The 26,009-nt window shown below is 42.6% G+C and overlaps 3 protein-coding genes across 7 annotated transcripts; 1 reads left to right on the forward strand and 2 right to left on the reverse strand.

Moving 5' to 3' along the window:
* The first annotated feature begins 2,109 nt into the window (after positions 1 to 2,109).
* LOC108208000 (B3 domain-containing transcription factor ABI3) lies at positions 2,110 to 4,784 on the forward strand. 2 transcript variants are annotated; one of them, XM_017378468.2, is made up of 6 exons: positions 2,110 to 3,703; positions 3,794 to 3,886; positions 3,982 to 4,082; positions 4,206 to 4,258; positions 4,342 to 4,418; positions 4,531 to 4,784. In XM_017378468.2, the coding sequence occupies exons 1-6, from the start codon at positions 2,195 to 2,197 to the stop codon at positions 4,690 to 4,692; spliced, it is 1,995 nt and encodes a 664-aa protein (XP_017233957.1). In that variant the 5' UTR covers positions 2,110 to 2,194; the 3' UTR covers positions 4,693 to 4,784. The 2 variants fall into 2 exon arrangements, with proteins under 2 accessions (XP_017233957.1, XP_017233965.1); XM_017378476.2 differs by having other exon boundaries at positions 4,212 to 4,258.
* A 164-nt stretch (positions 4,785 to 4,948) lies between these two features.
* On the reverse strand, positions 4,949 to 24,823 carry LOC108208015 (transcription factor ABORTED MICROSPORES). 4 transcript variants are annotated; one of them, XM_017378510.2, is made up of 10 exons: positions 24,613 to 24,744; positions 24,440 to 24,507; positions 24,231 to 24,336; positions 23,917 to 24,126; positions 23,727 to 23,808; positions 23,554 to 23,622; positions 22,524 to 23,186; positions 22,132 to 22,434; positions 21,873 to 22,049; positions 4,949 to 5,105 (listed from the first exon to the last, which is right to left on the reverse strand). In XM_017378510.2, the coding sequence occupies exons 3-10, from the start codon at positions 24,329 to 24,331 to the stop codon at positions 4,971 to 4,973; spliced, it is 1,740 nt and encodes a 579-aa protein (XP_017233999.1). In that variant the 5' UTR covers positions 24,332 to 24,336; positions 24,440 to 24,507; positions 24,613 to 24,744; the 3' UTR covers positions 4,949 to 4,970. The 4 variants fall into 4 exon arrangements, with proteins under 4 accessions (XP_017233999.1, XP_017233991.1, XP_017233975.1 ...); XM_017378502.2 differs by lacking the exon at positions 4,949 to 5,105 and adding an exon at positions 21,233 to 21,585 and having other exon boundaries at positions 24,694 to 24,823; XM_017378486.2 differs by lacking the exon at positions 4,949 to 5,105 and adding an exon at positions 21,233 to 21,585 and having other exon boundaries at positions 24,613 to 24,795.
* Positions 16,372 to 17,821, reverse strand: LOC108208042 (uncharacterized). The gene is made up of 2 exons (XM_017378527.2): positions 17,151 to 17,821; positions 16,372 to 17,063 (listed from the first exon to the last, which is right to left on the reverse strand). The coding sequence occupies exons 1-2, from the start codon at positions 17,661 to 17,663 to the stop codon at positions 16,380 to 16,382; spliced, it is 1,197 nt and encodes a 398-aa protein (XP_017234016.1). The 5' UTR covers positions 17,664 to 17,821; the 3' UTR covers positions 16,372 to 16,379.
* Positions 24,824 to 26,009: the final 1,186 nt, after the last annotated feature.

Consider the following 26,009-nt stretch of genomic DNA (forward strand, 5'->3'; position numbering starts at 1 on the left):
ATTTGGATTATTTTTATAATCAAAAGTTGGCCAGAATAAATAATTGAATTTTATTTTGCTTTTCATAATCTTGAATATTTTATTAATTAATTCATAAGATATATGAAATTAATTATGATTATCAAGTTTAGAAGTCGATCCATATATAATTAATGAGGTCATCAACATGTCTTATTAAATGGTACAAAATGAGATGCATTCCAAAATCTATCAAAATAATTAATATTGCACCAACCAATTATCAAAATCCTTCTACGATCTGTAAAACCTAGCTATAAAACCATATTCGAACTGACCCATTCATATACATATTTCACAACAAACTAATTCGATTGACTCACTGGTTCATCTCCAGACCTAACCCCTGCCACACTGCGCCTGATAAAATAGAGTACTCCCTAATTAGCAAAAAAAATAGAGTACTCCCTCCGTCCCACCCATTTCTTTACACTTTTCTTTTTGAAATGTCCCACCCAATTCTTTACATTTCCAAACTTACCAAAAATAGTCAATGGGTCCCACCACTTCTCCACTTTTATTTCCCTTTCACACTACTTTTACTCCACTATCTTCTTTTTATACATTAAAAATTAATGGGTCCCACCACTTTACCTAGTTTTCTTCCTTTTTTCCACTATTTTATATATATATTTCTTAACCTCCGTGCCCAACCCATTCGATGAGAAATGGGTGGGACGGAGGGAGTAACTTATTACGTAAACATAAACAAATAATAAAACCGAAACTCCATAGTTATCCAGAAACAGCAGTGTAAGAACACGAGACATTAAGAAATGAGAAAAGGCTGAATGGCACCGCAACAGTTTAACCATTCAGCATCGAGCGTATGGCTGCCACTGACGTAGAGTTTGTGGAAAGTAGTGGCACCCATGGTTTTGCTTCGCCTGTTTTCCCTCAAACCGCCTTCCCTCAACTCATCACCATCTTATCCCTATCCTTCTCTGCACATTATATTCTTAAATATTATATATGCAGTTCTTACGGGAACACGTAATTTTGTTAAATAATATATATCCGGTTTTTACAGGAAGGTGATTCATGTCAAAATTGGTATAAAATTTTGTTTATAAGAAGAAAATTAAAATGATGATCGAATTATCTGTTTTTATATTTTGATGATCAAAATTTCAAATTCACTAATAGATGGCATGATTTTATTTTCATGTTCAAAGGAATGACAAGCGGTCACTTTTTCAAGAAGAATTAATTTTTTTTCTTTGAAATAGGGGGTGTGAGCCACTTTTTTATGAATTAAAACAACATACGATCAATGTATTATAAATTTAAATTTTCGGCTGTCAATATGAAAAAAGAAGATAAATTTCGACTGCTAACGTATACTCTATTTTTAGGGTGTTTCTAGTAATGGGCACACACTAACAACTACTTTTTGCTGAGGTGAAGGGTTTTTATTAGACATAATTTTTGTGCATATGATTATTAATGATATGTAGCCGATAAAAGTTTTCCGCCTACTTAAAAAGTGTTTGTTTTAGTGTGCCATGGCACACCCTAGAAAATCCATTATAAATAGCTAGAACTTGAATTTAATTAATCAGTAAAAATATTAAATCATTTTAATTTGTGGTTCCTGCAATATATAAAAGAGAGAAAAAGAAGTACAACTTCCGAGAACAAAGAAACCAGCCCTCTTCTTAGTTTCAGGACTGTTATATTTATATTATTATTACACACATATATCTATAAATACATGGTGGTTGAGAGCTTGAAAGTGTTCTTGGCAAAGCTGGTTTCCCCTATTCTTTTCTTTGGGTATCGTTCAGCATGATGATATCCAGATTCTTGTCTACAGAGGTTCTGTTCTAGTTTTCTCTACTTAAGTACTTAAGCAGTGGCTTAGACCTAAAGATATGTGTTAAATAATTGTAAAGTACGGATTAGGGCAGCCAAGTCGCTTTCTTGATTATTTGTTATATATTTGATTAGTACTGTTTTGGTTGCTAATTAAGAAGTAATCAAATCTCTCTTGTACCTTTCAGATGCTTTATGTTGCTTCTTTGTATCCACTTGTTTCCTTAGTCTCATACATACACCAAACCCTTGTGACTTGAAAGGAACAGTAGTAAATACATATTTCTGTTAGCAGATCCGTAATAAGTTATCCGTTGTAAATACCCCTGTTTGTTGTATATCTCTTTATTTGAAGATAGAGATGAAAGGAGAGCATGGAGATGTTGATGAAGTGATGGAGGCTTTCGGTGAGGAGATCTGGCGAGGGAGTGAGGAGTCTTCGATTTTTTGTGATGTTTTTCCGGCTCTTCCTGATTTTCCATGCATGTCGTCGACATCGTCGTCGTCATCGAATCCGGCCTTGAATAGGCAGTTTGTTTCGTCTTCGGCGTCTTCGGGTTGTTCGGCTTCTTCGTCTGCGGTGGTGAAATCGGATGGGAACTTGAGGAGTGTTAAGTATGAGGTGGATGTTTCGCCTTCGGCGTTGTCGTCGACGGATTGCATGGGTGTGATGGAAGAATTTGGGTACATGGATCTGATTGAGGATGGGAATGAGGGGTGGGACCCGTCTTCGATTTTTCGGAATGATGATGAGACGAATGTTGGAGAGGAGTTGATAGATCAAGGGGGGTTTAAAGAGGAGGAGCGAGTTGAGGAAGAGATGGGATTGGATGAGCTTGGAGTGATGTTTTTTGAGTGGCTAAAGACGAATAAAGAGCATATTTCAGCGGAGGATATGAAGAATATCAGGTTTAAGAAATCGACGATTGAGTGCGCTTATAAGCGTATGGGGAGTTCAAAAGAAGGGAAGAAACAGCTCTTGAAACTTATTCTTGAATGGGTTGAGCAGTATCAGCTTCAGAAGAAACGGAGCCGAGAGGCGGCTGAGGCGGCTGCTGAAGCTGCTAGTTCACATCAAGTTCCCTGTCTGTATCAGGAACCGAATCCTAACCCTAACCCTAACTCTAACTTTGTGAATTTCATGCCGACCCCGGGTGCTAATGCTTGTATGTGGATTCCTATTCCTCAAAGTAGTAGTATTGATCCCCCGGCGGTAGTGCCTTCTGGGCCGGCTCCACCTGCGGTGGCTTATTACCAGCCTTACCCTTTTGTTGGTGGTGCAAATGTTGGTCCAGTGAATTGTCAGCCTTACCCACCACAGATGCCGCAACCAGAATATCAAATGCTCGAGTCTCCTCAGTTATGGCCGCGGTCACAGTTTGTTTTGGCCCCTCAATATAATTCATTTCCTGATCAAAATGGTAATTTTGTTCCAATTGCACCGCATCCTGTTGCACCTGTCTATGGAGAACAGTATCCATCTCAAGTTTACAATGGATCTAATAGTGACAGGGTAGTGAGGTTGGCCCCTTCTGCTACCAAGGAAGCAAGGCAGAAGAGGATGGCAAGGAAAAGATGGGGTTCATTTCACCGCAATCAACCTCACCAAAATCAGATTCAGAAGACTGATTCACCGGAACAAATTAGTGAAAAGAAGCTTGGTGCAGAAAATTTCACCAACAGCATCAACGGACAATCCAGCCCTGTCAATTGGCTCTACTGGCCTGCTGTTGGGCCTCCAAAGTTAGCACAGCCTCCTATGGCAGCACAATCTCAGCAACCGGATCAGTATCAGCAGGGCTACCCAACCTTCCTACCAGTAAAAGCACAGAGCAATCGTCGACCGGCACAACAGCAACAAAAGAAACAGGTTTGGCACTTGATATAGATTATTTTCAGGCGGTACAAGCTAGATTGTGATATTGTAATGTATTTATGAATGTGTTCTGGTGTTATTTAGGGGTTTAAAGGTGAGAAGAACTTGAAATTTCTGTTACAAAAGGTGTTGAAGCAGAGTGATGTTGGTTGTCTTGGAAGAATTGTATTGCCTAAAGTAAGTGTCCATGATCTTCAAATTTATTTCGCTGTTCATAGTTAAGTTTCCTTTTAGAATTATACTCATGTCTAAACGCTTGATTATTGAATCAGAGAGAAGCTGAAACTCAACTTCCACAACTAGAAGACCGCGATGGCATACAAATTGTCATGGAAGATATAGGAACTTCGAAGGTCTGGAACTTGCGCTACAGGTATAACATACATGCAAACTCACACTCCGATGTATAATTATATATGTGTAGTGCAATTACAGTTGCACTTACCTGTCCTATCTATTACTAATTACATTTGCGTTCAATTTTTGAATCGTGGAGTCTCAGATACTGGCCGAATAACAAAAGCAGGATGTATGTCCTCGAAAATACAGGTACAAATGTCTTCAAAATTGCAGTAAATTACATTAATTAGTACTATCTACTTATACTTATTGTGCTGTTTTTAACTATTCAGGAGAGTTTGTGAAGGAAAATGGACTCCAAGAGGGTGATTTCATAGTCATCTATTCCGACATCAAATGTGGCAAATATGTACGGATATTTAGATACTGCATAACTATCTATATATGGTCATTGTTTTGCACTTGTTCATCTTATCCAAAGATTGCTTAATCACAACTACTTGCATTGTTGACATATACAGCTTATACGAGGAGTGAAGGTAAGGCAACCCGTGAAGGGGAAACTCGAGGCCAAGGTAACGAGGAAACACCATAGCAACTCTGGAGCTGGCACCGACATTCCTCAAAACCATAGCAACTCTGGAGCTGGTACCGACATTCCTCCATATACACCATCAAATTAAACAGACAGTGAAATGAATCCTAATGTTCAATTAGGACTACTCTGTATAAGGTACTAATCGACTAAGCTCATTGATTAATGCTTGCGAGCCAAACGTTTTCCAGCAAAGATATGTATCAAATGTAACTCAGTAACGAGCTCATGATCGAGCTACTAGCAGCTGTATAAGCTGGCAATGGATCGACGCCACCAACATGGTTTGGGAACTTTGGTATATATTTATGTATACAGAATTCGAAGAATGTAAGATGCTTAGGGTTTGTTGTTGATTTCTAGTTATCAGCTTGTTAGGTACTCTGACCTTGTGCCTTGTAATATTAATGATATTTCGACCTCGACTTGGTTATTTTGCACTCTCTGTAGAGCTATCTGTAATGGATGCTTACATTTTCTGTGTTGAGCTCTGAATACTACCTGCAACAGAAAAAATTCTGTGTTATAGATTAATCAAAATAATAATAATACTCAAATTTACAAGAAAGAAGTAAAAAAGAAATAAAAAAAATTCTATGTTATAGATAAAAATTGATTATATATTTCATCTGTTCAACAAATTTTATAATAAACATAACGGTCCTCTTATCCGATATTTCGATGAAGAGAGAACTCGTAATTAACATTTGGAAATTTTTTTAAAAATCAATTTCATTGAAATTTTTCAATTTCTTGATTTCTTATATTGAATTCGACGTACTCCTCGATCTATGAAATACATTGAATGTACACAAATGGTTAGCAGTGATGATCAAAACACAAAACCACCCGAGCGGAGACGTGTATGAGAAATGAAATATAGGAAGGGTCAAAAATGAGTGACAGATGAGTTTTGGTGTTTGTTCGATTATTGCAAAGCCGACGACATAGTGATAATAATTCTAAACAAAGCGATAAAAGCGTCGACATAAGCGCTTTTCTATTTTTATTTTTTTGTGATCACATGAGTGTATGTAATATATTCGGAAATAATTTAGAGATAAGTACGTGTTCCGTTTAAAAATGATGAAAGAAGCGGCGGTGCAGCCGTGTAGCGGCATCCTTGTTCCCTAAATTGCAGGAGTGACTGCAGAGTGGATAGCTGGGCCAGCCTGTCCGTGATCAGGTAAAATATCATTACAGGGCCCAAGTTAAAATCTTGGTAAATTATTTAAGGGCCCAAGTTCAGTTCATACTAAGCATATCAGTATACAATCCAAAATTTTATTTATTTATTCATCCGTCAAAATTTTATATATTCGCGCCCACATAAATTTATAAGAATTTCTACTACGTCAAATTATAATATTAAATTAATAAAAAATGTAGCATATTGGAAATTCAAATTTGTTGGCTCCTAAGCAGCGGATTGACCTTCTAGCGCTTAAGCAGTAAAACGGACGTTTGAGCGGAATTTTAAGCGGGTTAATAAAATATAATTAAAAATTTAGTTACAATATTGATGTATTTGAAAATAATATTATGTTGGGGTAAGAATTTAAAATTTTAATATCTTTAATAAAATATATTTTTTTAATTTTTAAATATAATTATAAGTATATTATAAAAAAATTAATATTTAAAATTAAAAAATTAGCAAGTCAACATCATTTTGACCGCTTAATCCGTTTAATAGTCCGCTTAATTTTTAAAAACGCTTAATAGCGTGTTTAGAAATTGAAGCGTTTTAGGACCGATTCCGTTTAGCCGCGCTTTTTACACCCTTGGGCTTCTAACACATGGACTTTGGAAGGACTTGAATGAATAATTCATAAATTATGACAAGGCTTATGCCTCGAATTATCCGAAACAGTATTAATTAATTATGACACCCAAAGATGTTTAACGTTGAGAAGTCCGTAAATGCTTTCACCCATCTGGCTCCTCCCTAAAATACTTTAATTGTTACTCCCTCCCTCCGTCCCTCTCATTTCTTTACGTTTACTATTTTGGGATGTCCCTCTCATTTCTTTACGTTACTATAAATAGTAAGTTTTTCTCATCATTACACCCGCTATCTTCCTCCACTATCTCATATTTAACAATAAAAACTACTATTACACCCATTATTTTCCTCCACTATCTCAAATCTACTATTAAATATTGGTAGGTCCCACCACTTTACCCACTTTTCATCTAACTTTACTCATTTTTCATACATTGTCTTGGTTTCCGTGTCCCCCTCCAATGTAAACTATTGAGGGGGACGGAGGGAGTATAATTGTTTGTATATTCTGGGCCAGTTGTCTATTTATATATGAAAATCAGAAAAATATAAAACATTTATGTGATCTGTTACTACTAGCTTTGTCCTTAGGATCGGTGGAAGAGATGAAACAAGCTCAAGGTTTGAGTTGCTTTATGATCCTCATCATCTATCCTATATTTCTAAGCACTAGTATTGTTGAGTCCCTGGTTTATAACGTTGGTGATTCCGAAAACTGGAACACAGGAGTCAATTATCTAAGTTGGTCGCAGAAATACAATTTCACCCTCGGAGATACTCTTGGTTAGCATTCTCTCCAACTCTTTCCTGTAAATCATCGTATTTGGTTTGAGTAATGCTAGGTGCACAGAAGCGGATACAGAAAATACGTATCAATAAACGTCTCGACCACTATTGTGGCATTCATATGTGCACCTAGCATTAGTCGACCCGTGGTATACTTCTTTGATATGGTCTAATCTTTGTTTTGGCCAAACTGTGATGCAGTTTTTAATTATGTACTGACCCAACATAACACTTGTGTGGTAACGCAAGCTACATACCAGTCCTGCAATTCGAGCACTGGAGTTCTGGCGAGATACGAGAGTGGAAATGATCAAATTGTGCTGAATGAGGCCAAGAAATATTGGTTCATATGTGATGTTCCGGGCCATTGCTCTGGTGGTATGAGATTTGCTATCAATGTATACGACAACAACAATAATAATAATAATAACAATAATAATACGGCTGTTCTGCCACCGAGTACAGATCAAAACAGTGGGACGAAGGGAAGCTGGCGTGCTAGTTTACTCATATTTTCCATAGCTGCAGCATTAGCCTTGTAATGTAGGGTTCATACGTGAAGTTATTGTGTGTGAATTGTGATCATGTTTTTCGGTTATATGTGAAATGCAGAGTGATACGGTATAACCCGAATCCTCCACAGCCGGGCCAACTTGAGGACCATGGTCCTCGGGAAGCACAGCATCTCAGACCTACATGACCCGGGGTAGGGATTGGACCCGGGTACCTCCTGAACACACCCTTCGACCGGGGTCCAAACATGTACCAGCCGACAACTACTGCACAAGCCACAGACTGACACGATGAAGACAAATATAACGGTCAACTACTGGCGATAGGGACAAGCCAGGGAACATTCCAAAATACTACTCCTACGCTGACACCTGGACACGTGTAGGGGATCAAACCCTTACACGTGTAGGACCAGGATCCAGGTACGCATCCTTGAACCCTAATCCTTGGCCTATAAATAGACCAAGGATCAAGAGTTCAAGGATAACTTAACTTCACTCTCTACACTCATTCTCACACACACTTGCACTCAGCATATGTTCAAACACTCTCAGCCACCAGCCACCAGCAACCACCACACAACAGCCATACACCGCCCTTCCACACACATAGATAACTTGTGTCCTAATCTCTATCCTTCCAAGACCTACTCTTACTCTCACGCCGGAGGCGCTTTGGGGCCAAACCCCCCCGCCGGCGTTGTTTTGTAGGACCCTTTCCAGCAGCTACACCGCAAAACCACCACCCAAGGCGGAGGAAGGACGGGACCGGGATCCAGCGTTATCATTTGGCGCTAGAAGGAGGGGAAGGTGTCCTCTGTCCTGTGGTCACGGTGCCACTGGACTCATCTTCTTCAACAAACCCCCGAAACGGGGGTCCAAATCACACCAGTAAGCTTTCGTGAAACACCCAGCTCCTCGAAACCTTCAGCCATGGTTTTTCTTGATGTGTGCATGTTAGCAAACCCTGTCTGAGCAAAACCCTAATCTTGTCTGTAGCACATAAAATCTTTTTGTCTCACACCTGCACACATTTTGTCACTTAACTATTTGTGATACTTCTGAAAATAGTAAGTTGACTACCTGTACACACTATTTCTGTCATCCTGTCACTGTCTATATTATTTGTGGGCACTACCACCAAAACAGCAACCATATACCCTGTGTGAGTTCTTGAAACCATGACAAAAAGAACACGCTCCCACCTGGGTCTTCCCCAGAACCCGGATAACCCTCAGACAGACCAGGACAACCCGAACCAGGATCATGCCTCGGGACCTCTCTTCACCCATGTGAACCCGGACGAGAACCAAGCAATCAACCCCAATGATGCGCGGGTCACGATCGAAGCAAACCAGTACAAGTACACCGATGTCCCGGTCACCACCCTCCACCTATCCCAGCTCACTAATGTAGAGTTGGCCGAAGCCATCCGGCAGTACCATGATCGCCGGGAAAGCAACCGCAGACTTGAAGACATCGGCGAATCCGAGGACTCCGGGAACAGCCGTCAATCCCGGGGTTCCGTCTTCGACCGGATCGGAGACAAAGCCAAGAAAAAGAAACAGAAGGATAGTGAGGAAACCCGGCTAAGAATCTTGGCTGAAAGAAAAGAACAGATCCGAAAAGAGGAAGAGGAAAAACTTGAACAAAAAATTGCCATCCGGATGCAGCTCGAAGAAGAGAAATTGATAAAGGGATCCCGGTCCAAGCGGTACCGGAAGGAAACAACACCCGAACTCCTCTCTGATGACGAGGATGAGAGACCGGGGCAAACCAACCTCAGAGACATGATCAATGAGCTCAACAGGAAAATTGGGAATGATTCCGGGCTTGAAATTGGAGGAACCCTGACTCCATTCAGCCACTCATTGGAATCCATTCCCCGGCAAAAGGGCATGAAACACTACAACTTCGAATCCTTCAATGGACTAGGTGACCCGGAGGAACACCTGCACTATTTTGAACAGATAGCCCTGATCTACTACTACAATGATCTGACCAAATGCCGCTTCTTCGCATCCACATTCAAGGGAGGGGCCCAGAGATGGTTCAGCCGGATCCCCTCCCGGAGCATCGGGTCCTGGAAAGACTTCAGGGAAGCCTTCCTCAGAAGGTTCCGAGCAAACAAGACGCATGAACTTCATATGTGTCACCTGGAAACGGTTCGTCAGTATGACAATGAGGCACTCTCAGATTACATGAAACGTTTCCAGGAAGCAATCAACAAAATCTCCAACCTGGATGAGCGTGAGGCTTTAAGCATTTTCAGAAGAAACCTAGACCCGGAACAAAATGAGAGATATGTGGTCGAGTTAATCAACAAAGAGCCCCAAAGCCTGGCGGCTGCCTATGCCATGGCTGCAAAATTCATCAAAGAGACCGACGTACTCCAAGCCATGAGAATGACCAGACAGGGTAGCTCAAGAGGGAAACAGGTCGAAGATAGACCCAGAAAAGAATATCACCAGGACAAGAAATTCAAGCCAGATAGACAAACCAACTTCATCCAGCATTCAGGTTCTAAGAGAGCCAGCCAACCAGGATCCGGGTCCAGAAGTGACCCCGGTCCAAACAAAGCAACCAGGGAGCTAAAACCAGAACCGGATTGGACTCCGTTAAACAGATCCCGCGAGGATATACTCAAAGAAATCAGAGACAAGCCCTTCTACTACCCACCAAAACCCATGCAGACTCCTCCAGAGAGCAGACCCGCCAACCGACATTGTGACTACCATGGCACCCACGGTCACAAAACGGAAAACTGCATATCCCTCAAGTATTTCATTGAAGAGCAAATCCACAAAGGCAACATGGGACAATATATAGCCCGGAATACAGCCGACAAAACAGGAGGATCCGGGAAACAGAAAAACATTGTCAACGTAGTGCTGGGAGGATCCTGTTCCCCTCCCCCTAGCCCGGACTCCTGTCAAGAAGTCATGTCCATCCAAGCCTTCCCCGAACAAGTCATCTCCTTCAGCAGCAAGGACTTCGAGGGTGTCGCCCGGGGTCACAATCAGGCCCTGGTGGTAACCTTGGATATAGCCGAGAATGAGGTCAGACGGATCCTAGTGGACAACGGCTCTTCAGCAAACATCCTGTTTAAACATACCATGGACCGAATGCAACTAGGGAACATCCGGATGAACGACTACAGGGAGGACCCCTTATACGGATTCGGGAACAGCATCGTCCCGGTCCTAGGAACTCTTTACCTCCCGGTCCGCTTTGGAACAGCCCCAACCCAGGTCGTCCATATGATCAAATTCTATGTTACAGACACTCCTTCCTCTTACAATGTGATCATTGGCCGTCCGGGTCTAAACAAAATCGAAGCCATCACCTCTGTCACGCACCTAAAATTCAAATTCCCAACCCCATTCGGTGTAGGCGAAGTCAAAGGAGATTCGGAAACAGCCGGGGTATGTTACAGCCAAGCCTTAGTTATTGCGGAAACCCACATGGACAACAAGAGAAAGGCTACCGTCTTCCAAAAACAGAGAAGTAACAAGAAGCATCGACCCTACCCGAGAACAAACCCTAAGGGTGAAGTTCAGGTCATCGACCTAGACCCGGGCAGTCATAGCCCGGGAGCAATCAATCCTGGTCCTGGACAAAGCAACCAGAAAGCAACCATGAGCTCAGCTCAAGATTTTGTGGAAAAGAACACTGACGCCCGGATCCAGCAAATGATCTCGGCACAAGAACTAACCAAGGTCGAGGCTGCGGTCGAGACCGAGTCGGTCCTGATCGAAAAAGACAACCCGACAAGGAAAGTCAAAATCGGAAAAGGCCTGGATACTGTTTTTAAAGAGGAACTCATCCAACTACTCCGGAGCTATGCAGATGTCTTTGCCTGGAGCCCGGACGACATGCCCGGGTTGGATGAATCATTGGCAATGCACAGCCTTGACGTCGATCCCAAAAAGAAGCCTGTTAAACAAAAACGAAGAAATTTCGCCCCGGAGAGGCAAAAGGCAATAGATGAGGAAGTTGGCAAATTAATGAAGGCCGATATCATATGTGAGATCAAATACCCGGAGTGGCTAGCTAATGTAGTCATGGTAAAGAAAGCAAACGGAAAGTGGAGGATGTGTGTTGACTACACGGACCTGAATGCGGCATGCCCCAAGGACCCTTATCCTCTACCAAGCATAGACCAGCTTATTGATGCCACATCAGGACACCTGATGTTAAGCTTTATGGATGCGTTCTCCGGATACAACCAGGTTAAGATGAACCCAGCAGACATAGCCAAAACAGCTTTCATAACCCACAGAGCAGTATACGCCTACAAACTGATGCCTTTCGGGTTAAGGAACGCCGGGTCTACATACCAGAAGGCAATGAATGAAATTTTCAAAGACCAACTTGGAAGAAATTTGGAATGCTACGTCGACGACATCATCTCCAAATCTACATCAGTCCCGGGTCACATTTCAGATCTCAGAGAATGTTTCGAGAACATGAGAAGAACTAAGTTAAAGCTCAATCCAGACAAGTGCACCTTCGGGGTAGAGGCTGGAAAGTTTTTGGGTTTCATGGTAAGCAACCGGGGTATCGAGGCTAACCCGGAGAAGATCAAAGCTGTACAAGAGATGCAACCACCTCGGACTCAGAGAGAAGTCCAAAAGCTAGCAGGGTCCTTAGCAGCACTTCGAAGGTTTGTCTCCAAACTCGCCGAAAGATGTCTACCGTTCTTTGAGTTGTTAAAAGGGGCAAAAAATCAGAAGTTGGTAGAATGGAGCCCGGATTGCCAGAGAGCTCTTGACGAAATAAAAGCATACCTGTCCAAACCTCCGATCCTGACAAAAGCCTTACCTGGAGAACCCCTCTATCTATACCTGTCAGCAGGACCTTTGGCCGTTGGGGCAGCCCTGATCAGGGAAGAAGACGGGCAGCAGAAGCCTGTCTACTATGTCAGCCAGGTCCTCAAAGATGCAGAGACCAGATACCCCAACTTAGAGAAATTTGCTTTCGCGCTGATCACCGCCTCCAGGAAACTCAGGCACTACTTTCAGGGAAGAGAGATCAGGATTGTCACAGACCAACCTCTAAGGAAAATCATTCACAAGCCGGACATCTCCGGGAGACTAGTGAATTGGGCAATCGAACTTAGCCAGTTCAGCCTAACATTCCTGCCCCGAACAGCAGTCAAAGCCCAGGTCCTAGCCGATTTCGTAGTAGAATGCAACTTTCCAGAGAACCAGACAACCCCCATGGAAACTGACCTGGAAGCCCCGGGAGAACCCAACCCGGAGTCTTGGATACTTCACGTCGACGGCTCCTCAACAACCGAAAGGTCAGGAGCCGGGATAATTCTGAAAAGCCCGGATGGGTTTGTAATCAAAACAGCAATCTCCTTCAGCTTCGCAGCAACCAACAACCAAGCGGAGTACGAAGCCCTGTTGGCGGGATTAAAATTGGTCCGGACCCTGTCAATCCGGAACCTTACCATCTACAGCGACTCGCAAATTGTGGTCAGGCAGACAAACGGGGAATACCTCGCCAAAGACCCAATTTTGACCAGATATCAGGCCTTGGTGAAAAGCTACCTCACTCTGATCCCCGGGTGCAAGATCTTGCAAGTCAACAGGGAAGAAAACGCTGAAGCAGACAACCTCTCCAGGTTGGTCCAAAATTCAGCAGACCTGGATAGCTCAGTCTATTTCGAGGAATTGCACAAGCCAACAATAGATCATGAAGAAATTTTCGAAATCAACAGTAACCCTACCTGGATGACTCCCCTGATCAACTACATAGAGAGGGGAGAGTTACCTGAAGACAAGGGAAAAGCACAACGGCTGAAAGCTAAGGCGGCCAAATTTTTTGTCGAAGAAGGAACACTCTTTCGCCGGACCTACTCATCCCCAATCCTGAAATGCATAGGTCCGGAGGAGGCCGAATATTGTCTGAGAGAAGTTCACGAAGGGATCTGTGGAGATCACATGTCAGCAAAAGGCCTGGCATACAAAATCATCCGGCAAGGCTACTACTGGCCAACAATTCATCAAGACTCCGTCGAGTTTGTTAAGAAGTGCAAAAATTGCCAACTATTCAGCAACGTGCCCCGGGCAAGCCCTGTCCTACCCTCTTCGGTCTTATCCCCGATCCCCTTTGCTGTATGGGGGATAGACATCATGGGACCCTTTCCCCGGGCTAAAGGAGACCTCAGATACTTGCTTGTCTCCATTGATTATATGACTAAGTGGGTTGAAGCCAAGGCGATGCGGACGATCAACCAGCAAGATGTCATCCGGTTCATGGACAACATCCTGATGAGATTCGGGCTACCAAGAGTCCTGGTCTCAGATAATGGACCCCAGTTCATAGGGTCAGACTTTGAAAACTACCTGGCTGAAAGAGGCATCAAACACAAGAAGTCTTCAGTCGCCTATCCTCAAGGAAATGGCCAGGTAGAGGTCACCAACCGGATCCTCCTGAGAGGAATTGAAAAAAGGCTTGAAGAAAGCAAAAGCAAGTGGCCAGAAGAACTACCTCATGTCCTCTGGTCATACCGAACTAGTCCTCGGACAAGCACCGGAGAAACTCCCTTCAAATTGGCCTATGGAACGGAGGCAATGCTCCCAATCGAAGTCGGGTCACCTTCCCACAGAGTGATCAACTTCGACGAAATCGCGAATGAAGAAGGACTCCGGGTCAACCTAGACTTGGTAGACGAGGTCCGAGATCAAGCAATCGCAAGGATGGAAAAATACAAAGAGAAGACCCGGGATCACTTCAGCAAAAAATCCCGGGTTAGGAATTTTCAAACAGGAGACCTGGTCCTACGAGACACCGAAGCCTCTGATCCAACCAACACAGGCAAGCTGATGCCTAAGTGGGAAGGCCCTTACAAAATCAAAGAAGTCCTAAGGCCGGGTACCTACAAATTGGAGCATATGGACGGATCAGAAGTATCCAACACCTGGCATGGCCTCAGGTTGAGGAAATTCTATCAGTAAAACCGACGGGAAGAAAAGACCTTAGAAGACAGCCACATATTCCTAAAAAGCAACCATGTATTTTTGATCATCAAAGCTGTGTAATCATTCGAATATCAATGAAGTCTTTTGCTACTTATGAATCCATATTGTTACTTACTTAGAAAATTTCTAAGGCAACCAAGCAATATCAACAATCAACCCGGGAAATATCTAACTTGGAAAATTTCTAAGTATAAAAGCAAACAAAAAGCAATCAACCCGGGTAGAAGTCGCCCAGGTCCATCCATTTCATTTACTTGGAAAAATTTCTAAGTACAAACATATTAAAGCAATCAACCCGGGTAGAAGTCGCCCGGGTCCATCCATTTCATTTACTTGGAAAAATTTCTAAGTACAAACATATTAAAGCAATCAACCCGGGTAGAAGTCGCCCGGGTCCATCCATTTCATTTACTTGGAAAAATTTCTAAGTACAAACATATTAAAGCAATCAACCCGGGTAGAAGTCGCCCGGGTCCATCCATTTCATTTACTTGGAAAAATTTCTAAGTACAAACATATTAAAGCAATCAACCCGGGTAGAAGTCGCCCGGGTCCATCCATTTCATTTACTTGGAAAAATTTCTAAGTACAAACATATTAAAGCAATCAACCCGGGTAGAAGTCGCCCGGGTCCATCCATTTCATTTACTTGGAAAAATTTCTAAGTACAAACATATTAAAGCAATCAACCCGGGTAGAAGTCGCCCAGGTCCATCCATTTCATTTACTTGGAAAAATTTCTAAGTACAAACATATTAAAGCAATCAACCCGGGTAGAAGTCGCCCGGGTCCATCCATTTCATTTACTTGGAAAAATTTCTAAGTACAAACATATTAAAGCAATCAACCCGGGTAGAAGTCGCCCGGGTCCATCCATTTCATTTACTTGGAAAAATTTCTAAGTACAAACATATTAAAGCAATCAACCCGGGTAGAAGTCGCCCGGGTCCATCCATTTCATTTACTTGGAAAAATTTCTAAGTACAAACATATTAAAGCAATCAACCCGGGTAGACGTCGCCCGGGTCCATCCATTTCATTTACTTGGAAAAATTTCTAAGTACAAACATATTAAAGCAATCAACCCGGGTAGAAGTCGCCCGGGTCCATCCATTTCATTTACTTGGAAAAATTTCTAAGTACAAACATATTAAAGCAATCAACCCGGGTAGAAGTCGCCCGGGTCCATCCATTTCATTTACTTGGAAAAATTTCCCAAGTACAAACATATTAAAGCAATCAACCCGGGTAGAAGTCGCCCGGGTCCATCCATTTCATTTACTTGGAAAAATTTCCCAAGTACAAACATATTTTACTTAGGAGAAATTCTAAGTACAAAATGGTTTAAGCAATCAACTCGGGCATAGATTACCCGGGTCCACCTGTGCATTTTACTTGGAAAAAATTCTAAGTACAAAATGGTCTGAGCAACCAACCCGGACAGACTACGCCCGGATCCGCCTGCTCATCTTTACTTAGAAAAATTTCTGAGTCAAACATACCTAAGCAATCATTATAAGCAAATCGATCCGGACAAGAGATACACAAAGCAAAAGCATCCATTCACAAGCAACGATTAAAATACTGGGACCGGGCCCAAACAGACCCACATCAAAATATTCAAATCCAGACACAGACAGAATTAAATTACAAGACATTGTTTTTGAAACCAAATACGAATAAACTGGGGGAAGGAGGATCAATTGGCAGGAGTTCCGTCAGCAGGAGTTTTATCGACCGGAGTCCCATCAGCCCGAGTCTCATCAGCCGGAGTCTCATCAGCCGGCTCAGAGTCAGCAGAAGAAGAATCTAGATCGCCATCAACACCCGGGTTGGCAGGAGGAAGAAAGCTAGGAGAAGGGCCTTCGTAAGGATCCGGCTCTCCCTTTCCAGCCTTAATTTTATCCTTAGCAGCCAGATAGAGCTCTATAAAGCTCTGCAAGGAAGCCTCCGGGTCAGTCTTGATGTGTCGCTCGGCAACATGCCAACACCGGACAACTTCAAGAGCTCCAGCAGCGGCCAAGGCATCCGCATAAGCTGTGGACTTCTGGAACTCGGCAACAACTTTCTCCGGCTCCTCCCTTTTCTCCAAAAGATTCTTAAGATCAGACACCTCCTTCTCCAACCCGGAAATCTTCTTCTCAGCACCATCAGCCCGGGCTTCAGCATCCTTAATCTTTTGTCCTAGCTCAGTCTCCTTCCGAAGTTCGGCCTCCTTGATCTTCGAGGACGTCCCAGCCTCCAGAGCCTCCCGGGCTGACCTCTCGATGTCAAGATCCTTCTCCATCTTGGTGACCCGAGCAAGGCTCTGCACGGAAAGGTCTCTTTCCTTTTTCAAAGCAGCCAAGGCATGGGTATTGAACCCGGCCAAGCGTCCACCAAGCTGACAAACAGATATGGCAACAGGGTTAGCAAAGACAAAACCACAAATATAGATGAAGCAGAACAAAGCCCGGGTAAAAAAGAGTACCTGTCCCCAGAGATTCCCGACCTCTCTGAAGTTTGCAGCAAGACCCTCGTCCTCCATCATCTCCCAATCCTGGTCGGAAGGAAGTTCAGACATCAAGCCCAGGACCTTCTTAACAGGGTACTTGCCGAATTTAGGGGCCGGCCGGGAACCGCCCCCGATTTCAACCCCAAGATCCACCACTTCCACTGCCGACTTGCCCGGATCCTCCACCGTCATATCAATCACATGCCTGTGGGAAGAACCAGCATCAGTCTTCTTCCTCTTTCTCTTCGGCTCTTGATCCGGGCTCTCCACTTCTTCAGCCTCAGCGACCAACTCCGGGTCCGGATCCGGGGTAACATCCGGGGTAGCACTGGAATGCCCAGTACCCTCCGTATCCTGGCGGGAGGACCCGGACTCCCCCTTCTTCGAGTCCCCCTTTTTTCCCGATTTCTTCTTCGGCTGAGGTTTCGGGGGCACGTGCACACCTCCCAAATTCCGAAGAGCAGCAGCGAAGGAATCTTTTGCAGACATGACAGCCCAGAGATCCGGATCAAAGTATGGGAGACCTGCCGAAACAAAGAGAACCCGGGTCAAGGCAAATAACGAAAATACAAATCCAACAAAAATCCACTAGAGAAACGGGACAAAGAAAATAGACCCGAACAACATGCTACAACAAATTATTCTAAGGGAATGTGCAAGTTATAAAGAGGGGAACCCGGGCAAGACACTACAAAAGCAAAATCCAAGGGCAAGAGAGAATGCAACTCACAGCCACCCTCGTGCAGCTTGTCGTGCTGCATAAATGTATCGCGGGTCAGTTGAAACCCGATGCAACTACAGAACTCGACCAATTGAGCCCGGAATTCTCCATCAGCACCCGGAGCACCAAAGTCGGTCCTTACCTTTTTATCATCCGTCTCTATGTACGGCATAAAGGCCAGATCCAGGCCCTTCAGCATAAGCACTTCACCATTCCAGAGCTTCAACGAACTTTGGTGAATGACCGGACTCACAAGCCCGGTCCCCAGGCCACATTCTTTTGAGCGGAAGCGCAGCTCATATAGGGGCTTTACCCCGGACTTCTTGAATTGGAACAAAATATGAAACAGCTTCAGAGTTGGATAGTAATTCATTTTATTACAAGCCCACAGGAACCAGGTCATCCATTTGACCGCATTCGGGGTCAGCTGCATTGGAGAAATCTTCCACTCATACTTGCACAAATGCTTGAAGAAGACGTGCCATCGGGGGTTCCACCCGGACCGGAGATGCTCCATCCACACCGGGACAAAACCATCATCGGGTCGATGATATATCTTTTCCCCGGGCTCGGGCCACCTCCACTCAACCTCAGGGGGCAATTGGAACGCCGCTCGAATCATCCGGTCAGCAGCGTCCGGAGACATCTTCTTAATGTGACTTCTCACCGGGAACGGATCCCGAATCCCGGGCAACTCTCGGAACATCTCGTCAAATCTTTCTTTATCGTAAGGAGCCAGACGACCGTTCGGATGTTTGAACCTATAAAACCCCGACATATTGGTATAAAAACTTTTTTCTTCAACAAGCGGGCCCTTGGTGATGAAGTATGACTTGCTGTCACCCCAAACACCCTCCGGGGTCATGATGACCTGTCGACCGGTCGAAACCACCACACGTTGGCGCGCGGAAACTACTCCGGACTCTTCAATCTCCCGATCAGCCATCCTTACCCGGGCACGATGGGCAAGAGTATGAACTTCGTCGGACTCGGTATCGCTAGAAAACTCCCCGGGAACAGCGGAATAGGCCACAATATCTCGTCTCTGCCGCCTAGGGACCCGGACCAGGGACCTAAATAAAGAAGCAACCCGGATCAGTTTTAAGAATTCACACGTTGTTACAAATTTTATTAAGGTCCGGATCCCATCCTAATCCTATATGAAGCGTACCAAGGAGAAAAGAAGCGACTAAGTACAGACAAAGCTACCCGGGTCCTATTTGATTGAATCTAACGCAGGGAAAGTAAGCTGCACAGGAAATCTACCCGGACGCTACCCAGCCAATGGAAATCTGCCCGGGCCCTATATACCTACCACAAACCACAAACACCCGAACACAAATCTACACGTCACCACCATAAAATTAACCAACCCGGGTCCTCTCCTTTTTCAGATCTATGGGGGAGAGGAATACCAGGTATTACAAGCAAACCCGGGTCCTATGTACATACTACAACACAAAAAGCTTTCCCAAGTACAAAACGAAACACCCTAAATCTACCCAACCCGGGCAGAAGGATAAAACCCGGGCTCAGTCCAAATAACCCCAAAGCAACCAGCCCCAAACTTACCCTACCCGGGCATGACTATCACACCCGGGTCCAGTTCAAAAACCAAAAGCCACAAACAGTTTTATAAACATTTCAAACCAAAAATCAAGATCAAAACCCAAGCCCTTACAGTTATACACATACAGACACACATATACGGCCAAGAACACGAGGCCAAAACCCAGAAATTCAAACATTCAAATACAAACCCAGCCAAACTCGAACCACAAAACCCAGAAAAACACCGAAAAATATCGAAATCAAACCAACCCACCCAAGCATACAACCTAATCTACTGTGAAAGCAAAATACCAAAACAACAAACGCAAAAAGCACGACTGCTTACAAAGACAAAACAACCGAAAATATCAACAGAGAAAATGTACGAAGTAAGAGCAAGAAGGCGAAGAGGAGACTCACCGTGATTGGCGACGAAGCAAGAACAGCGATGATAATGATGCCTGAGATTCCAGCGAAAACCTCCAAAGACAGCCCCAACGAACGGCGGCAAAAAGAAATACACGAGAGCAGTTATTTTTTGAAAGAGAAAGGAGAAAATGGAGAAGGCAAGAATGAAAAGTAGAATGAGGGGGGAGACCTTTATATATAGCCTGGGGACTAGGGGCCACGTGGCAGCACCTTATTCGCAGGAAAATAATAACTACGGCTGTAATTATTACTTCTCTCAAAAGCAGCAACGATACGAGTTCCAAGGCGCGAGACGTTACAGGACATCACTTCGAATTCCACACCCAAAAAACGTTTCACAATCAAGGAACTCGGGCAAACAACTAAACCCGGCGACCACATCTATCCGGATCCACGCAGGCAGGGGGGCAAGCACAACAACTACCTCTACCCGGATCCACGCAGGCAGGGGGGCAAGCACAACAACTACCTCTACCCGGATCCACGCAGGCAGGGGGACAAGCACAACAACTACCTCTACCCGGATCCACGCAGGCAGAGGGGCAAACACAAACATCTACATCTACCTGGATCCACTAGGCCAAAGCAAGAACTCTACTCTACTCCCTCACATAGAAAATCTATATAAGGGAGTGGGGGGCAAATGATACGGTATAACCCGAATCCTCCACAGCCGGGCCAACTTGAGGACCATGGTCCTCGGGAAGCACAGCATCTCAGACCTACATGACCCGGGGTAGGGATTGGACCCGGGTACCTCCTGAACACACCCTTCGACCGGGGTCCAAACATGTACCAGCCGACAACTACTGCACAAGCCACAGACTGACACGATGAAGACAAATATAACGGTCAACTACTGGCGATAGGGACAAGCCAGGGAACATTCCAAAATACTACTCCTACGCTGACACCTGGACACGTGTAGGGGATCAAACCCTTACACGTGTAGGACCAGGATCCAGGTACGCATCCTTGAACCCTAATCCTTGGCCTATAAATAGACCAAGGATCAAGAGTTCAAGGATAACTTAACTTCACTCTCTACACTCATTCTCACACACACTTGCACTCAGCATATGTTCAAACACTCTCAGCCACCAGCCACCAGCAACCACCACACAACAGCCATACACCGCCCTTCCACACACATAGATAACTTGTGTCCTAATCTCTATCCTTCCAAGACCTACTCTTACTCTCACGCCGGAGGCGCTTTGGGGCCAAACCCCCCCGCCGGCGTTGTTTTGTAGGACCCTTTCCAGCAGCTACACCGCAAAACCACCACCCAAGGCGGAGGAAGGACGGGACCGGGATCCAGCGTTATCACAGAGGAATAGAACAAGTGTATTCTATGTAGATGAAAAGGCGCCCTTATTTTATTCAAGCAAATGTAACTCAAGTTCATACATCACCAGCTAGTTCTTAATTTTATAATGTAGCAGTAGAAGAAACAACGCGTTTTGAAAAGAGGGGGCCTATAATTGTCGATTAGGCCTAATTGTGAAGATGATGGAGATGATGATTGTGGTGGAAGTGCACGGGATGCTGATGGTGGTGATAAGGATGGTAGCTGTGAGGATCATTGCCATTTCCATTTTCTGATGTTGCTGCTTTAGATATCTCAGGCCAACTCCGGTTCGGGTTTCTGCTTAGCTCCAGCAGAGATTCCCTTACATGATCAGCTTGAATCATATCACAGTCTTTCCTCTGCTTGGAACAACATATATTGGTTGCAAAAAATCAGTTCTTATGTGCACGCTGTCAATTTTTATATTACGTACGATCAGGGGCGGAACCAGCAAAGACTAACCTAAGCTAAGACTTTGGCTGAGTGGAAAAATCAATGATATTTTTTTAATTGTTAGTCATTTTTTACTCTTAAAATCAATATATTTCTTCATTTGAGCCCGGGCTAACCTCAAATAATTATTATTCTAGATATTAGCCCCGGCTCATTTTGATTCCTGGTTCCGCCACTATTTATATAAACATACCTCAACTTTAAAGACATTGAGAACGAGGGATAATAAGCTGGTAACATTCACATTGGTTACTTCAAGCCCCAGAGAATTCAGAGCCTCCATCAACTTCACGAAACCGCCTGGCTTGTGCTCGCAGAATACCTTCACAAACAGCTCATTTCCATCCAACTGAATCACTTCCACTTGCGGCTGCAATAACATTTTCATATAATTGAACAATAAATACACAAAACACAGCCTCGGCTCATTCACACATACATGAACAGCTTACCTCCATCTGTTGCACCTTATCATTAGTACTTTCAGAGTTCAAATTTTTCTTGGTGGAGACCTCTGTCGCGATACTTGATGATGCTCCCACATTATAAGCCCTATTGTAAGTTTTACCAAGTTCAGACTTTGTCCCGATTTTACCTTCACTTCCATGCACAACCTCTGATTGAAGAGTGCTTTGATCATTGTCGTTTGGTTCGTCTTCTATGTTCCTCTCTAGCTCGTTCTGAAGATCCTCGACTTGTTGCTTTAGCTCCATTACATATTCAATAGCATCTCCAAGAATTGAAGCTCTATCCAACTGAACATAAATGAAAAGATGACAAAGTACATTATACTTATGCAATCCATCAGTTTCATTCAAGTGAAAATTCAGCTTATGTATAGTACCTTGGTAATTTTAGGAACCAGAGATCTGAGATTATAAAGCCTTTCATTAAGTTTGGCCCTTCTCCTCCTTTCAGCTTCGAGGTTCTTACATTGAGCTCCGCCTTTTCCATTTCTTCTTCTGTACTTGCCATCGTTATTATCTTCATCATCATTATTATCTTCATCATCAGAGAGAGAATCTGATCTGTTCATGGAATCTCTATCATCATTACTTCGCCTTTTCTTGGTTTTCATAGGCTCCATACTGGTATTGATCATTTGTGCATCAACGCTTGCAATGGCATTACTAATCAAGGACTTTTGGAATGGGTCAAGATCTTCCTGACCAAAAGTGTTCAAGGGCCTATGATCCGCATTCAGCTGTTCATCAGGACTCTCTAGTAAGCCCTTGTTTTCATTTTCCATATTGTGATCATCAAATTGTTGGAAGAAGTTGAGTGAAGAGTTGTGTAAATGAATATGATCCGGGCTGATTTCATCTTGAAGATTCAGAGTCTGGATCATAGTTGCTGGAGAGACTGGTGGATGGAAAAGCTCCTTTTGAAGTTTATGATCACTTTCAGTTGGCTTGAAGGAGAAGTTTGAATTCATCATGCTTTGGTGATCTTGTGAGATGTTGAACTGTAATGTTATAAAATCTATCAAATTTTGATCTTCAGGGACCTGCAGAAAGATAACTAGTCAGTTCTTAATGCATTAGCATAATATGCATGAAGATGATTCATCGACATCCCAATGACAAAAGCATGAGTTCAGATTGTCATTCCGCTCCTATTATACTCAAAAACATACAACAGGAGCGGGAAGTATAGTAAACATACAAAATCGGGTACAAAATTTTGCATAAAATGACATATGACAATTGAGGTGGGATGTTTTAACTGGTGCTATTTATGTGAATACAGGGGCTCATTCCAATCAAAACTTAACACATGTCATTTTGTGTAAAATTTTATATCCAATTTTGTGTCTGAAGCATTTTCTTAAACATATACAGTTACAAACTTATGCAGGAAGGAAATCGAGTTACTTGTTTGTCTACAAAGAGCTCAATCAGTCCAACAGAAACTGGAACCAAAACTCTAGTCTCCACTGCATCCTGGCAAAGTAACAAGTCGATGAGAAATCAAGTAGCTACCTTGCAATGACATGATTAATGGCGCATTTATAAAATTGTACTTTTAAATGATCCGATACTCTCACCTCATGCAGCATGTCTGAGTGACAGGTGTTAGAGAAGTTGAGCCATCTGGGTTGATTTGATAGCAAGGCCTGGGCATGAATCCTATGACAGAATTAATTTGCACAAACAATATTAATGATCATACTAAAACGCCTTTCCCTGACACCTTAACGTTTTAGGAGAACCGGTGACTTAACAATATATATTTACCCGGAATCCATGGGAAGGGAAGAAGGTAGGTGGGAAAGAAGCTGACAGGCCTTAGTCGTTGGGTGCGGAAACACGAGATCTCTGCAAGGATTCATAGAAGCCACTGTAAACACAAGCTCCTCATCATCCCCTGCACCTTCTTCACCATTCATATTATCAGCCACTTTCTTTTCACTTCCACCGCAACAACAATCCATCAACTCAAGGAACCTACATTAATCCGAAATCACAACTAACATAAGGGCTAAAACATCTTCAATACATGTGCATAATAATAATAATAATAATTATTATTATTATTATAATTAATTTGCCTCTGATCTTCACTAAGTTTCCAGAAAACACAGTAGCTCCAGCCTTTGACACCGACAAGTACTGGCCGGAGTTTCTCCATTATAAGTTGCGAAAAGTTCATGCTTCCTGCTACATCAGATTAGCTTATCATCTGGCCTTGCAATCCTGAGCTCGATTAGATTTTAATTAATTAATTTACAAAAATATGTTGTGCATGCAGTATATGTACCTGGATGGAAACTTAGAAATGGGATGATTTATCTAAAATTTGTTGTGATTGAGCAGAAGAGAAGAATGCTGTAAAGAGATGAAAAAAGTTTAAGTACAAAAAACAGCAGCAGAGACGATATAGCTTAATAATAAGCGGATAGCAACACTACAAGAAAAATGGCTAAAATCTACCGAATAAAATGGACCGGAAGATTTATGTAGTGCAATGGCCAAGTGCACCATCACTTTGCAACAATCCTGATAATTCCATACCTTGATTCATATATATTTTCTAGATCATCTGATTAATCTCCGATCATCTTGCTTTTAAGCACTTTGGTTAATTGAAATGTTTATCGAGTTATGGCTATATGTGACTAATTGTGAGTAGCTCGGCTGTTATTATGGTAGGTGAGGTGCCGGACATGCATGAGAGAGAGAGTTGGAGTTTGTTACCAAGAGAGGAGCAAGTTTAGTGGAATTTAATTAGCGATTATTGCTCCGTTAAATTGATTGATTTTTTTTAAAATATGTATATATACTATAACAATATAAAATTAAAAAAATATATCAATAAAAATATATATAAATTTTTTTCCATATGTGTTTTCTTATTCAAAATCATGAAAAACAGTTCATAATTTCTGGTAAGAAATAGTAATTTAACTATAAAAAGTATGGTTGACTAAACTAGACCTCTAAGACATTATGTAAAATTTGTTGAATTCTGTAAAATATTTATTTCACAATAATGATTATATTTTAAAAATAATGTATATTATTCTTCTTATAAGTTATTTTGAATTAGATATATTATTTTAATATATTAATATGTTGTCTAAATATGATTAATATAAGGTGATTGGCTAAAATTCTATATAATAATAATATTTTATTGGAGTTGAAATTTTTATGCATAATCTTTATAATTCTTATTTGTAACATATATTAATTGACTTTAGCTGAGGATTACGAAGGTTTGGACATAGGCTAAGGATTTGTTTGTTGAATGTTAGATTGAAATATACTCCATGTCCCTCTCATTTGTTTACAGTTACTATTTTGGGATGTCCCTCTCATTTCTTTACATTACCATAAATAGTAAGTTTTTCTCATCATTACACCTACTATCTTCCCCCACTATCTCATATTTAACAATAAAAACTACTATTACACCCACTACTTTCCTCCACTATTTCAAATCTATTATTAAATATTGATAGGTCCCACCACTTTACCCACTTTTCATCTAACTTTACTCATTTTTCATACATTGTCTTGGTCTCCGTGTCCCCCTCCGATGTAAACAATTGAGGGGGATGGAGGGAGTATTAGGGGAGGGATGGAATGCATGAGCTAATAAAAAATATGGTCTACAAAAACCCAAACTACCTTCTTATGAGTCTTTCGTTCCGTTTCAGTTTTATATTCTTCATGCTTCTTACACTCTGCAACTTCTAATCAATAATATACATTAGGAGCAGTATTTAAAAAAGTCCCTTCTGCATATATTGTGCGATCCACGGGTGGTTTTTGAATTTTTGTGATTGGCCTGAAAAACTCAATGAGCTTCGTTTAATTATTTGCCA

This window comes from Daucus carota, chromosome 1 (genome assembly GCF_001625215.2).
Source record: "Daucus carota subsp. sativus chromosome 1, DH1 v3.0, whole genome shotgun sequence".
Lineage (NCBI taxonomy): Eukaryota > Viridiplantae > Streptophyta > Magnoliopsida > Apiales > Apiaceae > Daucus > Daucus carota.